The 17,061-nt window shown below is 44.0% G+C and overlaps 1 protein-coding gene across 1 annotated transcript in view; it reads left to right on the top strand.

Annotated features, from left to right (window-relative positions):
- The window catches only part of LOC117408797 (1-phosphatidylinositol 4,5-bisphosphate phosphodiesterase delta-4), an 88,937-nt gene that overhangs the window by 18,325 nt on the left and 53,551 nt on the right, over positions 1-17,061 (top strand). The window contains exons 4-8 of the mRNA XM_034014114.3: positions 3,011-3,239; positions 3,831-3,960; positions 6,597-6,828; positions 8,040-8,241; positions 10,582-10,726. Coding sequence (XP_033870005.1) covers positions 3,011-3,239; positions 3,831-3,960; positions 6,597-6,828; positions 8,040-8,241; positions 10,582-10,726 — 938 coding nt within the window. The remainder of the gene's footprint in view (positions 1-3,010; positions 3,240-3,830; positions 3,961-6,596; positions 6,829-8,039; positions 8,242-10,581; positions 10,727-17,061) is intronic.

A 17,061-nucleotide genomic window follows, 5' to 3' on the forward strand; every position in this document is an offset into this window, starting at 1 on the left:
TGAAAAATCGAAGTTTGATGCTTATCCCATGCTCCAGGTAGATGAGTTGCTGGAGTGTCTAGGCACGGCTCATTTTATGACGACACTGGATTTAACAAAGGAGTACTGGCAGATACCCCTGACTCCGGAATCCAGAGAGAGAACGGTGTTTTCGGCTCCCTTCGAGTTGTACCAATATAGGACCATGTCCTTTGGGTTGCACGGAGCACCAGCCACTTTCCAGCGGATGATGGATCGCATTTTGCGGCCCCATCAGCAGTACGCCGCTGCTTACATAGATGATGTGGTTATCCACAGTGAGGATTGGCTGAGTCATCTGTGTAAGGTAGCGGCGGTACTGCAATCCTTGCGGGAGGTTGGGCTCACTGCTAACCCAAAGAAATGTGCCATTGGGAAGAGTGAGTCGGAGTATTTGAGTTATCGAGTAGGGAGTGGCCAGATCAGACCACTGATTGCTAAGGTGAAAGCCTTGGCTGACTGGCCGGTCCGTACGACCAAAACCCAGGTGCGCTCTTTCTTGGGACTAGCGGGCTATTACAGGAAGTTCATCCCGAGCTTCACCACGCTCGCTGCTCCTTTGACAGACCTCACCCGGAAGGCTGTCCCAAATACTGTTCAGTGGACGGAGTCGTGTCAGAGGGCCTTTCTCGCTCTGAAGCGAAGGCTGTGTAGCAACCAGTGCTATGCAGTCCTGATTTCAGTAGGAGGTTCACCCCTCAGACGGATGCGTCAGAGACAGGTCTCGGGGCAGTGTTGTCTCAGGAGGTATGGGGAAGCGAGCATCTGGTCCTGTATATCAGCAGGAAGCTCCTTCCCTGCAAGAAAAACTATAGTACCATCGAGGAGTATCTCGCAGTAAAATGAGTCACTCCGGTACTACCTCCTGGGGTGACACTTCACCCTGGTTACAGATCATGCCTCCTTACATGGCTTCAACGGATGAAGGATAACAACGCCAGAATCACGTGGTGGTACTTGGCCCTGCAGCCCTATGCCTTCCACGTAGTCCACTGAGCAGGGAAACTGCATCAAAATGCAGACTTTTTCTCTTGGGAAGGCATGGGGGTGTAGGATTTTCAAATGGACCGGTGGTGAGGATATGTAACAGGGAAGATCTGTGCGGACTGTCTGGCGCATGCGTGGTTCTGCAGGACGGGGGCAGCAGCCTTGTAAGATCTGACTGTCAATCATGGCAATGACACGGAGAGGTTCGGTGGAAGGTGTGTTGGCTTTTCCTCTCTCTGAGTGGTTGAGAGGCGGGCCTTGGGCGGGTTGCTCGGCCCATAAGAACTGCGCTTGGTTGTGCATTCGGGTGGCCATGACCGGGGAAATACAGTGACGCTAGCTGAGAAGGTGAGCGTAAACAAACACCAGGAACACCAGTGGTGGGAGCAAGAGAATAAAATCAGACAAGCACAGCTGAGGAAGACAGCCAGCCTTAAATAAACCAATTATTAAAATATATGGTTACGTACCCGAGGGGAAGTGTGTAGTGATAGGGGAACCTTGGCCACCCCAGTGTATAGTGCACAGCGAAGCGTAGGACGGAGTTACCAAGCTGACTGGCATAGCGGCAGTGGGGGCACTGCGTAAGCAGCACTTTTATAGTTTTATTACAGTGTTTTATTTTCCCTTTTCATTTCGCCTTTGGTTTTCATTATTATTTTTGAGCACCTGTGAGTGCGCCTGCACGAACCTGCATATACTTGTGAAAGTAACCTGTGGTCCTGATTACCGTTGCTGGTAAAGAGGCCACAGACAACAGCACCTTCTGCGGGCTAAAATAAATCAAAAATAAAATAAATAAAACTGGGCACCTGTCCGGTGTTTTCAACTACCATCTTCTGTCTCCAGTGTGAGTGAATACCCCACCCTTCCACAGCTTCTCTGTTGATTAATTACCATGATCTATTCCAGAAAAAGATTTTTCAGGCAGAAACAGTATAAAAGTAGACTTTTTTTATTTTATCCCTGGTATTGTGGTTTCTGCATCATTACTGTGGTTTACTTCTGACTTTTTTTTTTTTAGATGTGCATGCAAGTGAAAACTCACATTTAACTTAAACTCTTCAAAATGTTTTAGAAAGGGGGCATTGTACGAAGAAAAAAACACCTTACCGTTTTGCTTTTCGTTTATTACAGTCCTCATAACAGAAAATACTAGGATCACAACAAAACAAAATGTTGATCAACATGTACCTTGGAAGCTGGGCCAGTGTTTGAAAAGTGTCTGTATCCTGATTCTGACTCGCTTACCAAATCTAGTTAATCTAGCAGTTTGATCCTGTTTTTTTATGTTATTGTTAATCCATACTGTCCAACACATCACTTGCCATTTAAAAAAAATTCACTCAAATTCTGGCAATCTGGTAATTCGGTGCAAGGCAAAATGCGTTATAATTATTTCCAATATTTATCAACTATGTAATTTATGGCGAACACTGACATGAATTTTTGCCTTCAAATTCATGTGCAGCAATGTTTGTTTCAAATATTTCACATAGTTTCTCACTAAAGAAAATAATTATTACTTCGTAATAATGATAATTACACCAAACCACTGTTTTCACATTGCACTGCTAAAGTCTTCTCTCGTTGATCAATGAATGAGCACTGACACAAAGCAAAATGGGCGGAGATTTGTGACTCATGCCAAAATGAATTTCTGATCAGAATGAAAGCTTGGCCAATCAACATGCAGTGATTATACTGACATCAATGGTGGCCAATAGCAAATAACAGAAACAGAAGCAGTATGAGGAAACAAAATGCAAGCAGCATGAACTGTGCTGAATGAAAGCGCGTTTGAGAAACGTTGCGCTAGTGGACTGTGTGAGTGGATGGACAGTGTACCAGTGAGTACCGGCAGAATTTCACCCCTGTTCTCTACACATTCTGTACTCTACACACGGTCTCAGTATTCATACTCATTCTCTACTCTTCATTTCTGTACTCTACACAGTCTCAGTATTTGTACTCATTCTCTACTCATTCTGTACTCTACACGCAGTCTCAGTGGGTGATGTGGAGGCAGTGCGGGAAGGTCACCAGTCAGAGGTGCTGCAGAGCATTGCTGAGGAGTTTCCTCCTGACCGCTGCTTCACTCTCGTCTTCCGAGGTCGTCGCGGCAACCTGGATCTGGTGGCTGACTCTCCGGAGGAGGCCAAGACGTGGATTCAGGGGATGCGCAAGCTAATTGAGAACCTGGAGAACATGGGCCAGCGTGAGAAACTCGACCAGTATCCTTCTCACAAATAAAAAGACAAAGCTGCCATTACTAGTAATAAGTGCGTTATTTCATGTTGTTCTTTTACACCCTAAACCAAGTCTCAGTCTTCCCCTTCAATTTCATTATTAACAGTTATACTGTTCCGCTGAGGAAACTACCTCATTATTAATCATTTTTGTTTAGTTACTGTAAAGTGTGATCCAAATCACTCCCAAGAAGGCTCCTTATAACAAGTGTAGTACATAAGAGTGAATGCATGATGAAGCTTGACATACACATGTTTTTTTTTTCCCCCAACACAATACATAACATCATGCTTATCGGTAGGTATTAATTTACAGCTGTTTCCAGGAATGCAGTTATTATCATAATGATAAAATGGTAGTATCACCACACTAAAAATAATCTGATATGATATTTAAATCAGTAAACGACTATACTGTACATGTAAATGACTTGCCAGTCAAATGAAAGATAAGGACATTGAAAATACAAGGAAATCTGTTATGCTGGTATGATGATATCATCTGTATTGCAGAAAGGTTGCAAAAGATAGCACTTCTCTTCCAACTACCTTGGAGTTTCCTTAACCCGCTTGTAGGTGGATCTGTGACTGGTTTAAGAAAGCAGATAAGAACAATGACGGACGCATGAACTTTAAAGAGGTGCGGGACCTGCTGAAGATGATGAATGTGGATATGAATGAGCACCATGCCCTACACCTCTTTCAGGTGGGTTACAAAAAAGTCACTGACAGACGTATTGGCACCCTACACTTAATATAAGATCATTCAAGAAAACATGTTTAATACAAGCATTTAGTGAACATTAGCCACTAATTAATATGACACAGACCAAAATACACAATTTCTGGTAGCTTAACAAACTTGATAAAAAAAAGAAAAAACACTTATGCAATTTAAAATATTTGTTCATGACAAAAGTATTGGCACCTTTACATTAAAAGTCTGTAAAAATGTAATATAAGTAATTCAAAATATATATTCATTGATTGAAAACCATTCCACAGTGACTAATCTGCATTACAAAGTCAATAGCCAGAAAAATAGATAATTATTTCTAACATCTATTGAAGAATGTTTTGGCAACACAGCAGATGACTGTCAAGACAAAGGAGTTGGATTTACATTTGAGAAACACACTCGTAAAACAAACAACAACAAAGGAAATGGCTACAGAACAGTATCAAAGAAATATGGAATACCAAAATCCACAATCAGAGCAATAATCAAGAAGTACCCCAGAACAAATTCACCTGAAACGCTTGAAAGAAGTGGACGACCCAAGAAAATTATGGGTACAGCAAGTAGTAGAAGTCGTCAAGGACTTAAAGAAAGATTTAGAAGAATCGGACATAAGAGTGCAAGAAAGAACTGCACAAAGGCACCTGAACATAGAAGAGCTGTGTGCACGTAGACCTCGCTACAAACCACTTTTAAAAATAATTCATAAAACAAACTCTAAAATTTGCCAAGAAATATGAACAGGAATCTGAAGCATCCTTTAACAAAATCCTCTGGTCCAATGAGACTAAAATATAACTTTTCCCCAAAAATGGACAACAGTGTTTTTAGAGAAAAAAAAAAAGCCGTCAATGAAGAAATGCTTGTACTTACAGTTAAATATGTAGGTGGTTGGATCGTGATTGATATGGGGGTGTTTTAGCAGTTCAGGGACTGGAGACATTCATGTGATTGAGCATCGAACGAATGCAGACTATAAAAACATTCTACACAGTACAATGATACCATCCGCTCGGAGGCTGATTGGCAGACAGTTTATCTTCCAACACGACAACGACCCAACGCGTACGGCTAAGTCAACTCTGGAATTCTTGAAGAAAACAACAATAAAAGTTCAGAAATGGCCTTCACAATCACCAGATCTCAATCCAATAGTAATGCTTTAGCCTGATCTGAAAAAAGCTGTATCCAGGCATTGTGTATCCAGTCTGTCTGAGCCCAGATTTCACCAATAGCTGCAGTGCGAGAGAGCCGGCAGCACGCATTGCTGCTCATTGACCGATACGAGCCCTCAGTCACTGGTACTACACTGTAGGAGGGGTGGGATGAACTGGCTGCAGTGCGAGAGAGCCAGCAGCATGCATTGCTGCTCATTGACCGATATGAGCTCTCAGGCTCTACGAAACTCTTCAAAATAAGCAAACCCCAAAAACACCCAAGCTACAGCCATCCCGATGTTTTCTTTCCTTTTCTTTCCTTTCTGTAAAAGTAAAGTGTATTGGGTGGCTTCACAGACAATGAGCAGTGCTAGTCTTGGACTAACTTAGCTAAGGTAACATTAGGTAGGCCAAGATTAATTAGTATTTCTTATCAGACAGCCTTATCCAGGGCAACTTACAATTGTTACAAGATATCACATTATTTTTACATACAATTACATTATTTTTTTACACACAATTACCCATTTATACAGGGTTTTTACTGGAGCAATCTAGGTAAAGTACCTTGCTTAAGGGCACAGCAGCAGTGTCCCCACCTGGGATTGAACCCACAACCCTCCGGTCAAGAGACCCAACCACTACTCCACACTGCTGCCTGATTAATTGTTAATCAGGGTCTGTGAATCCAGCTATATATGTTAATTCTCCTCAAGTCATGGATGTTTTTCACTGGAGGAATCGAATACCTGCTACATTATTGAGTGGCCAATGCCCTTTCAAAGGTGGACGCCCTCAGTACTGTATTTTTCTACATTATGTGTAATGCAGCACTGCTACGCATTCTGTTTTATGATGAAACTTTAAAAGGATGTTTTTGTAAGTTCTGGAGAGTATCAGGATCCGGGGGGTATATGGAGTATCCTGTCTGTCTGTGTGGAACATTTTGAAACGTGCATGCAGTGGATGTGGGTCATGTGATCTACTTTTTCAGGGTACTTATTTTATATTTACAGCTGGGTCAGGGGTGCATATTACTGTCATAGTGTACTTGTTAGTTCGCCAAATACAATAAAATTACAAAGAAAAGATTGCCAAGAAAGAGCAGTGTATGAGTCTTAGGAAGGGTTTTCAGTTTATATAGACTAGCTAATTCATTTTATAGTTTGGAGTTTAAGAATTTCTGTTTGCTGATTATACATGCTGCTATAACTTTTCAAGAGTAGAACAGTGAAAAGTTTAAATATAATATCTTCCCCTCAATTATATATAGAGATAAAAAGAACATGATGAGAGAAAAAGCACAATCATAAGATACACCAGTGCTATTCCATTGAAGTTCAAATAGGCTTTTTACTCCTGTGGTCTTAATTAGTACATTGGAAGTGAGTCCATCAAACAGGCTGTTTAAGCAGAACATCACAATTGTCCTTTTTCTACACCCAGATGGCTGACAAGTCTCAGTCGGGCACGTTGGAGGATGACGAGTTTGTGCTGTTCTACAAGATGCTGACGCAACGGGAGGACGTGCTGCGGCTCTTCCAGGAGTTCTCCGGGGATGGGCAGAAGCTGAGCTTGCTGGAGCTGGTGGAGTTTGTGCGGGAAGAGCAACTGCAGTGCGAGCAGAGCCGGCAGCACGCATTGCTGCTCATTGACCGATACGAGCCCTCAGACACCGGTACTGCACTGTAGGAGGGGTGGGATGAACTGGCTGCAGTGCGAGAGAGCGCCGGCAGCTGGCTGTACCCCTACATCTATTGATAATATTTCTTAAGAATTCTCCGTGTTAGTGCCTCAGCAATTTAATAGTTTCCAAAATCTGTACGACGATGATGCATCGTTCAACAAGGAAGTTTCTACCGGGGTAATATATAGACATTTGTATAAATAAAAAAACAAGGTATTTAATATATATTTATAATCAATAGGCTACGAAATAATAAACTACATATTTGTTATTGTACCTTGATAGCAACTCCATCTGCCGATTACCTACTTTAAGTTGGTTTATGAATAATTAACCAACCAAGAATTGAATCAACTAAAACATTTATTCCACAGAGCAGATGGAGATTTTCCTCTCTTTGGTTGTTATTTAGTAGCTGATGAGTCCTTTGCAGATCTGCCTGAAGTGGACGCCTCTCACTGTAGCTCTGCTTCTGCAAGTGGGAGGTCCTGCTCCCATAGGACCTCCCACTTTCACTGCACCTAGAGCAGGACCGCTCACTTTCACATCACCTCCATAGGGCAGGACCGCCCACTTTCACATCACCTTCATAGAGCAGGACCTCCCACTTTCACATCACCTCCATAGAGCAGGACCGCCCACTTTCACATCACCTCCATAGGGCAGGACCGCCCACTTTCACATCACCTCCATAGAGCAGGACCTCCCACTTTCACATCACCTCCTTAGGGCAGGACCGCCCACTTTCACATCACCTCTATAGGGCAGGACCGCCCACTTTCATATCACCTTCATAGAGCAGGACTGCCCACTTTCACATCACCTCCATAGAGCAGGACCTCCCACTTTCACTGCACCTCCATAGAGCATTTTACGTCCTGAATTTGTCAAACAAGTTAAAAATAACAGCAACCATGACTTCAAAACTATCCAGACCCAATCCTCACCAAGATTGGAATGTAATCCAGAATTGAACAGGAATCTTTATATAAAACATGTCAATCCAGGATTCAATCCAAGATTGGCTGAATCTTGATGTTCATGGTCATGTGTTTATGCCTACATGTTGATTACATGATACAAGATTTCTCTAGTGGTAACTTATAGAAATATGAAGTAAATTTTTGTAATGATCTATTTAGTACTTGTGCTAGCTCCTCCCACCAGATTAATCCTGATCCATTGTTAACCCTTCCATGCAGCCAAGAAGCTCCATGCCATGACTATCGATGGGTTCCTAATGTACCTCAGCTCTCCTGAAGGCTCCATCTTCAACCCGCGGCACCAGGGTCTCTATCAGGACATGAGGCAGCCGCTCAGCCACTACGTCATCTCCTCCTCCCACAACACCTACCTGATTGAGGACCAGCTTCGGGGCCAAAGCAGCGTCGAGGGCTACATTAGGTAACACAAAACGAGGCGCAGCATGCCAAAATGATACCGCCTGTCTTTCACACTCTACCTTAGAAACAGAGTATATCATCACAGAGCTCATTGTCACACTGGTAAACTAAGCGACTGTGACGGGGTGCCCGCTTCTCCCTATATATTTGTATTATGATTTATTGTTATTGGTTGTATTTTGTATATTCTTCTGTTTTGAAAAACAGCGGTGTTTTGGTTCAAATGCAGTTGTAATAGTGTTTGGCTAGGATGGGGTTAATTCGTATCCAGAGATTATAGTTCAGGTGCAGGTGGTCAGGAGTTTATTGATTGTTAATTGTGCAATTAACTCCTAACCACCTGCTATATAAGCCCAGCTCCAGGTTCATTAGTTTGGTTGGAGTGAGAAGAAGGTACATAGACAGAGTTTGGAGATTTTTGGAGAGTTTGAAGGAGATAGACAGCACAGCACTGTGAGAAAATGACTGCTACCTTTGTTTTGTTAAGGTATTCGTTCTGTTTATTTCCTGTATTGTAGCTTTGTTTTGTTTGGACCTTGTGCCCTTTTATTTTGTGTTTTGAAAAGTCTTTATTTTGTTTAATAAAAAAACTGTGCAGCCACGCAGTGTTTTGCCCCGCATTCTGCCTTTGGTGTACTGTTTTCCTGGAACCTGACGTCACACACATCACCACATCAGCCATCCTGCCACAGTGACATATAAGGATTATGTGAAAAAACCTCTGACCTTAAGGTACCTTTATAGCAGGACAACCCTCTGGAGATACAATACAAACACAATACTACTTTAGGAGGTTCTTTTCAAAGGAATGTACTGCAGCTTATCAATGAGTAACTGCCTTTATAACTCATTTTGAAGTATTAAGCATTTCTGTGTCACTGATTTGACAGCAGTACCAGAATGTAGTACTGGAGCTGTCCTAAAAACAATATGTTTACAATAAATACAGTTAACCTTTACAAAATGTTAGAGTTAACAAAAAATAAATACCAACTGAATTAAAATACACATACTAGCCCATGTTTACTAGCACTTGCAGTCTGTAAAATAATGGTATTAAGACTTGGTGTACTGTGGCTCCTCCCCCTTTCTAGATGCCTGACTTCCACCTTCCCCTGGAATGAATTGCGAAACCATCCAGTCCGGGGCACACTGTTCCCTTTACACTGCGCCCTCACAGGTCGGGAGGGAGATTTATAACCAAGATTCATTCTTTCTCTGTCACAGAACATAACCAGAAAATGCAGTGTTTTTTTCCATGTATATTAAATGAAGTGTTTTATGGTTTATGCTGCAATGAAATATGGACCGCAATAGGATCAGCTTTATACATAATTATTCATATCCTATGTGATCTGGATGTCTGCAGTGGTGACGTCAGACCAGGAAATCAATCCACAACAAGGCAGTACTACGGGCGGAACTGAGATGCTACATGCTCAGCGTTTTATTAAACAAACAAAAAGAAATATTTAAACAGAACAAAAACACTGATATAAACAAAAGGGCACGTTGGCCAAACAAACAAACAACAAACAGCAACAAGTAGTATGCTGGTTGAAAAACCAGCATATGTAGCAATCGTTATCTTTCTTGAAATGAAATTACCTCCTAACTCCACACTCGTTCTCCACTCTGAACACCCTTCATCGTGCAGCCAACCTGCTGATCTTTTATATTTGTGACTGAGAGACTAACTAGCTATCAATTATTATATTACCCCTCGGTCACATTCTGCACGGATTTACTAAGTCTGCGTGACTGTCGGCCAGTTGTTACAATCAGTAGCTGACAGTCACACATCCTCACGAGGTAATTAAAATACAAAACAATAACAATAACGTGGCGGACGGCACCTTGCTTGTCCTAAAACAAGTAACACGGCTTTTCACCGTCATATAATGCATAAATCATAACAATAACTAATAATAATAAACAAATATATACAAAGGGGAGGCACACTCCGTCACACCTATCAATGGATGCATTTTTTTTTTAATAAATTAAAAGGAGGTGTGATGAATGAAGTTGTTTTTCATAGCCTTTGGCCATTTCGATGTGCGATGTAAAAAACAAACAAACAAACAAAACCCGAGTTCCTTCCTGCTAGCTTGTGCTGTGGGACAGTAGTTAGGCAAGCACCTTTGACCAATGTGCCATGAAAAGCATCTATCAATAAATAACAAAATACCAAAATAAAATGTTGACTTTAGTTAATAAATAAGTGGGAGCTAAGCTAACCCTAACCCTAACCACTGCATCCCTGTGTGACACAGGTATCCCATAATGATGGACAAGGGTCATCACAAACATGTCCTTCTCTGTCTGCTTTATTACCCAGGGCTCTGAAGCGTGGCTGTCGCTGTGTTGAGGTGGATTGCTGGGATGGCCCCAGTGGAGAGCCCATTGTGTATCACGGACACACACTTACCAGCAAAATTTTCTTCAAGGACGTCATCCTGGTTCTTAGCAACTATGCCTTCAAGGTAGGCTGAGATTTAGACTTAGGGTTAGGGTAAAAATGTAAGAAACTCAAGTATACAGAGTGTTAAAGTCATTAGCCCTTTCTATAATGTAGAGACACTACTGTCAGTGTAAATATATGGCAAGTATTGCAATGATGTGAACTACAGTGCCGTAAAAAAGTATTTGCCCCCTGTCGGATTTTCTGCATTTTTGCATATTTTTCACATTGTATTTAGTCCGATTTTTTTGTGGGTTGTAGTAGTATATAGAGGGAGTCTGAGAGAAAACATGACACCAAAGTTTGGTGCTTCTTTCATTTGTTTGGTGTGCAAGGTAATCAAACATGCAATCTTCAGGTATGAAAACGTTATTGCCCCCCCCCTGTAGTTAACTCAACCCAATTAAAGGGATAATTAGGGTCAGCTGTTTGAGTACTTTGGTTAACAACCAGGCCTGATTTGGGCCAGCTCCGCCCAATATAAATCTGACTAATTTTGGCCCTTACCATCAGAGTGAAGTTGTCAGCACACAGGTTCTAGAGGAACATCATGCCACGAACAAAAGAAATTCCTGAAGACCTCCGGAAAAAAAGTTGTTGATGCCTATCAGTCTGGAAAGGGTTACAAAGCCATTTCTAAGGCTCTGGGGCTCCACCGAACCACAGTCAGAGCCATATTGTCCAAATGGACAAAGTTTGGGACAGTAGTGAATCTTCCCAGGAGTGGCCATCCTGTCAAAATCTCTCCATGAGCAAGGCGTAAAATTGTCCAGGAAGTCACAAAGAACACTAGAACAACATCCAGGGATCTGCAGGCCTCTCTCGCCTCAGCTAAGGTCAGTGTTCATGACCCCACCATCAGAAAGACACTGGGCAAAAATGGGATTCATGGCAGAGTAGCAAGGCGGAAACCATTGCTCACTAAGAAGAACATGAATGCTCATCTCAAGTTTGCCAAAAAGCACCTGGATGATCCTCAAGAGTTCTGGAACAATGTTCTATGGACAGATGAGTCAAAAGTGGAACTTTTTGGCCGACATGGGCCCCTTTATGTCTGGCAAAAACCAAACATTGCATTCCACAGTAAGAACTTCATACGGTCAAGCATGGTGGTGGTAGTGTCATGGTTTGGGGATGCTTTGCTGCATCAGGACCTGGACGCCTTGCCATCATTGAAGGAACCATGAATTCTGTTCTGTATCAGAGAATTCTACAGGAGAATGTCAGGCCATCCATCCGTGAGCTGAAGCTGAAGCGCAACTGGGTCATGCAGCAAGACAATGATCCGAAACACACAAGCAAGTCTACATCAGAATGGTTGAAGAACAAGAAATTTAAAGTTTTGGAATGACCTAGTCAAAGTCCAGACCTAAACCCCATTGAGATGTTGTGGCAGGACCTGAAACAAGCAGTTCATGTTCGAAAACCCACAAATGTCAGAGTTGAAGCAGTTCTGCATGGAGGAGTGGGCCAAAATTCCTCCACACCACTGTGAGAGACTAATCAATAACTACAGGAAGCATTTGGTTGCAGTTATTGCTGCTAAAGGTGGCGTAACCAGTTATTGAGTCTAAGGGGGCATTGGGTGTTGCATAACTTTCTTTATAACCCTAAATAAATGAAATATGTATCAAATGTGTGTGTCATTTGTTCACTCAGGGTCCCTGTGGCAATGCGCCCCGTCCCTGTGTGCATTTGTATGTTGCGTGTGTAAATGTTGGTGTATAGTCATTGGTACACGGGATATAAACGGGTCTGTGTTTCACGTGTATTTAAAAAGTGTAGATTTATATTTAGGCACGAGGAGGGCACAAATCACTTCACGTGCTGGTTAAATGTAATATGTGAGCACGGGGTTGCACAGAATTAATTCACGTGCTGGGATTCAAGGGAATAATTAATTAGTAATTGAATCCCAGCACAACAGTATAAATAGGCACATTTTTAGTCAGTCAGGGTTGGGTGTTCGGAAGAGGAGAACGGGTGAGAGAGCGAGGAGTAAAAGTAAAGTAAATAGAAAGATCGTAAATATACAGTGCCTTGCGAAAGTATTCGGCCCCCTTGAACTTTGCGACCTTTTGCCACATTTCAGGCTTCAAACATAAAGATATGAAACTGTAATTTTTTGTGAAGAATCAACAACAAGTGGGACACAATCATGAAGTGGAACGAAATTTATTGGATATTTCAACAATAATTTCAACTGAAAAATTGGGCGTGCAAAATTATTCAGCCCCCTTAAGTTAATACTTTGTAGCGCCACCTTTTGCTGCGATTACAGCTGTAAGTCGCTTGGGGTATGTCTCTATCAGTTTTGCACATCGAGAGACTGAAATTTTTGCCCATTCCTCCTTGCAAAACAGCTCGAGCTCAGTGAGGTTGGATGGAGAGCATTTGTGAACAACAGTTTTCAATTCTTTCCACAGATTCTTGATTGGATTCAGGTCTGGACTTTGACTTGGCCATTCTAACACCTGGATATGTTTATTTGTGAACCATTCCATTGTAGATTTTGCTTTATGTTTTGGATCATTGTCTTGTTGGAAGACAAATCTCCGTCCCAGTCTCAGGTCTTTTGCAGACTCCATCAGGTTTTCTTCCAGAATGGTCCTGTATTTTGCTCCATCCATCTTCCCATCAATTTTAACCATCTTCCCTGTCCCTGCTGAAGAAAAGCAGGCCCAAACCATGATGCTGCCACCACCATGTTTGACAGTGGGGATGGTGTGTTCAGGGTGATGAGCTGTGTTGCTTTTACGCCAAACATAACGTTTTGCATTGTTGCCAAAAAGTTCGATTTTGGTTTCATCTGACCAGAGCACCTTCTTCCACATGTTTGGTGTGTCTCCCAGGTGGCTTGTGGCAAACTGTAAACGACACTTTTTATGGATATCTTTAAGAAATGGCTTTCTTCTTGCCACTCTTCCATAAAGGCCAGATTTGTGCAGTATACGACTGATTGTTGTCCTATGGACAGAGTCTCCCACCTCAGCTGTAGATCTCTGCAGTTCATCCAGAGTGATCATGGGCCTCTTGGCTGCATCTCTGATCAGTCTTCTCCTTGTATGAGCTGAAAGTTTAGAGGGACGGCCAGGTCTTGGTAGATTTGCAGTGGTCTGATACTCCTTCCATTTCAATATTATCACTTGCACAGTGCTCCTTGGGATGTTTAAAGCTTGGGAAATCTTTTTGTATCCAAATCCGGCTTTAAACTTCTCCACAACAGTATCTCGGACCTGCCTGGTGTGTTCCTTGTTCTTCATGATGCTCTCTGCGCTTTAAACAGACCTCTGAGACTATCACAGTGCAGGTGCATTTATACGGAGACTTGATTACACACAGGTGGATTCTATTTATCATCATTAGTCATTTAGGTCAACATTGGATCATTCAGAGATCCTCACTGAACTTCTGGAGAGAGTTTGCTGCACTGAAAGTAAAGGGGCTGAATAATTTTGCACGCCCAATTTTTCAGTTTTTTATTTGTTAAAAAAGTTTGAAATATCCAATAAATTTCGTTCCACTTCATGATTGTGTCCCACTTGTTGTTGATTCTTCACAAAAAATTACAGTTTCATATCTTTATGTTTGAAGCCTGAAATGTGGCAAAAGGTCGCAAAGTTCAAGGGGGCCGAATACTTTCGCAAGGCACTGTAAGTGTTTGTTCTCACCGTGTTTGTTTGTCTGTCCGTGCACCGTTTGTTTAGTGTTAGTCCGTTTTTGTATGTCTGTTTATTTTGGCGCAAGTGCCGTGTCCTGTTTTTGTGCTATTTTCAAACCTTTTATTTGTTAATAAACGCTGAGTGCAGCCATTGCACTCAGCTCATCATCACCACCGTCTCTGTCTGTTTACTTCCGGCTTCTGGTCTGACGCCACCCACTCCGGCCGTCTTTGTGACACGTGGTGTCCTGCGTGGGATCGACAGCGCCTCCAGGACTCAGGCCAGAGCAGGAACCGCAGTTTGGATTTAAAAAAGAAAAAAAAAAAAGAAAAAAAATGGCAGAAGACGCCATCAAAATGCGGGACTGGATGCTGGAAAATGCTGGGCTGGAGGCCCAGTCTATCCCAGTAGTCGTCCAGTTCCTGCGATTTATGGACAGAGAGCGATGGGAGGCATATGCGAGGGAACAGACCGTAAGCACCTGGGAGGAAGGTGTGGGGTTGGTCCTCAGCTACCTGGAGGCAGTTATAAGTGGAACAGCAGCCCAGGTAGCAGGTCCACCAGCAGAGGAAGAATGCCTGCTGTCCCCGTCTCCACCAGCAGAGGAAGAATGCCTGCTGGTTTTGCCTCCACAGCCCAAGCGGGAGGAGCCTGAGCGTCCACAGCCCAAGCGGGAGGAGCCCGAACGTCCTACGCCTGAGTGGGAGGAGCCCGAACGTCCTACGCATGAGTGGGAGGAGCCCGAACGTCCTACGCCTGAGTGGGGGGAGCCCGAACGTCCACAGCCCAAAAGGGAGGAGTCGGTGCGTCCACAGCCCAACAGGGAGGAGTCGGTGCGTCCACAGCCCAACAGGGAGGAGTCGGGGCGTCCACAGCCCAAAAGGGAGGAGTCGGTGCGTCCACAGCCCGAAGAGAGGGAAGTCGGGGCTTCCACAGCACTAGGACCCAAGCTGCCAGCAGAGGGTGAATACCTGCTGGTCCCACCTCCACCAGCAGAGGGTGAATGCCTGCTGGTTCCACCTCCACCGCAGTGGGAGGACTGCTTGCCCCTCCCACCTCCACCAGCAGAGGGTGAATACCTGCTGGTTCCACCTTCACCGCAGTGGGAGGACTGCTGGCCCCTCCCACCTCCACCAGCAGAGGGTGAATACCTGCTGGTTCCACCACCGCCAGGAGCAGAGGAGCTGGAGCTGCCTCTGCCTCCACCACCGCCAGGAGCAGAGGAGCTGGAGCTGCCTCTGCCTCCACCACCGCCAGGAGCAGAGGAGCTGGAGCTGCCTCTGCCTCCACCACCGCCAGGAGCAGAGGGGCTGGAGCTACCTCTGCCTCCACCACCACCAGGAGCAGAGGAGCTGGAGCTGCCTCTGCTGCCCGTACCTCCGCAGGGAGTACGGTGGCCGGAGCCCCAGAAAGGGGAGCTGCCGGCCACGAAGAAGGGGGAGGAGGTCTGGAGACCACCAACCCCAGCAGCAGTTTCGCTGCCGGAGATCGTGGGGGAGGTCTGGAGACCTGCTCCCACTGCAGCAGTTTCGCTGCCGGAGATCGTGGGGGAGGTCCGGAGACCTGCTCCCACTGCAGCTTCTTCGTTGCCGGCAGTACTGTGGTCGGAGCCCCACCAAAGGGAGCTACCGGCTACAAAGACAGGGGGAGAGGTCAGGAGACCACTTTCCCCAGCAGCAGTTTCGCTGCAGGAGCAAACCAACAGGCTGTCAGCCGTGCCACTACCGGCAGGGGTGCTGACAGCATGGCCAGCCATGGGCCCACTGAAGCCTCCCTTCCCAGCCCGAGACTTTGTCCTGGACTGCTGGATTTTTAAGGGGGGAGGTGGCCGTTGAGGCCATGTGTGCTGCGCACAAGGGGGGGTATATGTGGCAATGCGCCCCGTCCCTGTGTGCATTTGTATGTTGCGTGTGTAAATGTTGGTGTATAGTCATTGGTACACGGGATATAAACGGGTCTGTGTTTCACGTGTATTTAAAAAGTGTAGATTTATATTTAGGCACGAGGAGGGCACAAATCACTTCACGTGCTGGTTAAATGTAATATGTGAGCACGGGGTTGCACAGAATTAATTCACGTGCTGGGATTCAAGGGAATAATTAATTAGTAATTGAATCCCAGCACAACAGTATAAATAGGCACATTTTTAGTCAGTCAGGGTTGGGTGTTCGGAAGAGGAGAACGGGTGAGAGAGCGAGGAGTAAAAGTAAAGTAAATAGAAAGATCGTAAATATAAGTGTTTGTTCTCATCGTGTTTGTTTGTCTGTCCGTGCACCGTTTGTTTAGTGTTAGTCCGTTTTTGTATGTCTGTTTATTTTGGCGCAAGTGCCGTGTCCTGTTTTTGTGCTATTTTCAAACCTTTTATTTGTTAATAAACGCTGAGTGCAGCCATTGCACTCAGCTCATCATCACCACCGTCTCTGTCTGTTTACTTCCGGCTTCTGGTCTGACGCCACCCACTCCGGCCGTCTTTGTGACAGTCCCTTTTATCTAATATTAGGTTTTGGTTGAAGATCTGATAACATTCAGTGTCAAAAATATGCAAAAATGCAGAAAATCAGACAGGAGGCAAATATGTTTTCACGGCACTGTATATTGCAGAAGATGTCTAGTCTATATTGTACTGTCTGTCAGGCAGTTTTTAATCAGTCTCGGACATATTCATGTGAAATAATTGTGTTCATAATGGAAATTA

Source organism: Acipenser ruthenus, chromosome 10 (assembly GCF_902713425.1).
Source record: "Acipenser ruthenus chromosome 10, fAciRut3.2 maternal haplotype, whole genome shotgun sequence".
Classification (NCBI taxonomy): Eukaryota; Metazoa; Chordata; class Actinopteri; order Acipenseriformes; family Acipenseridae; genus Acipenser; species Acipenser ruthenus.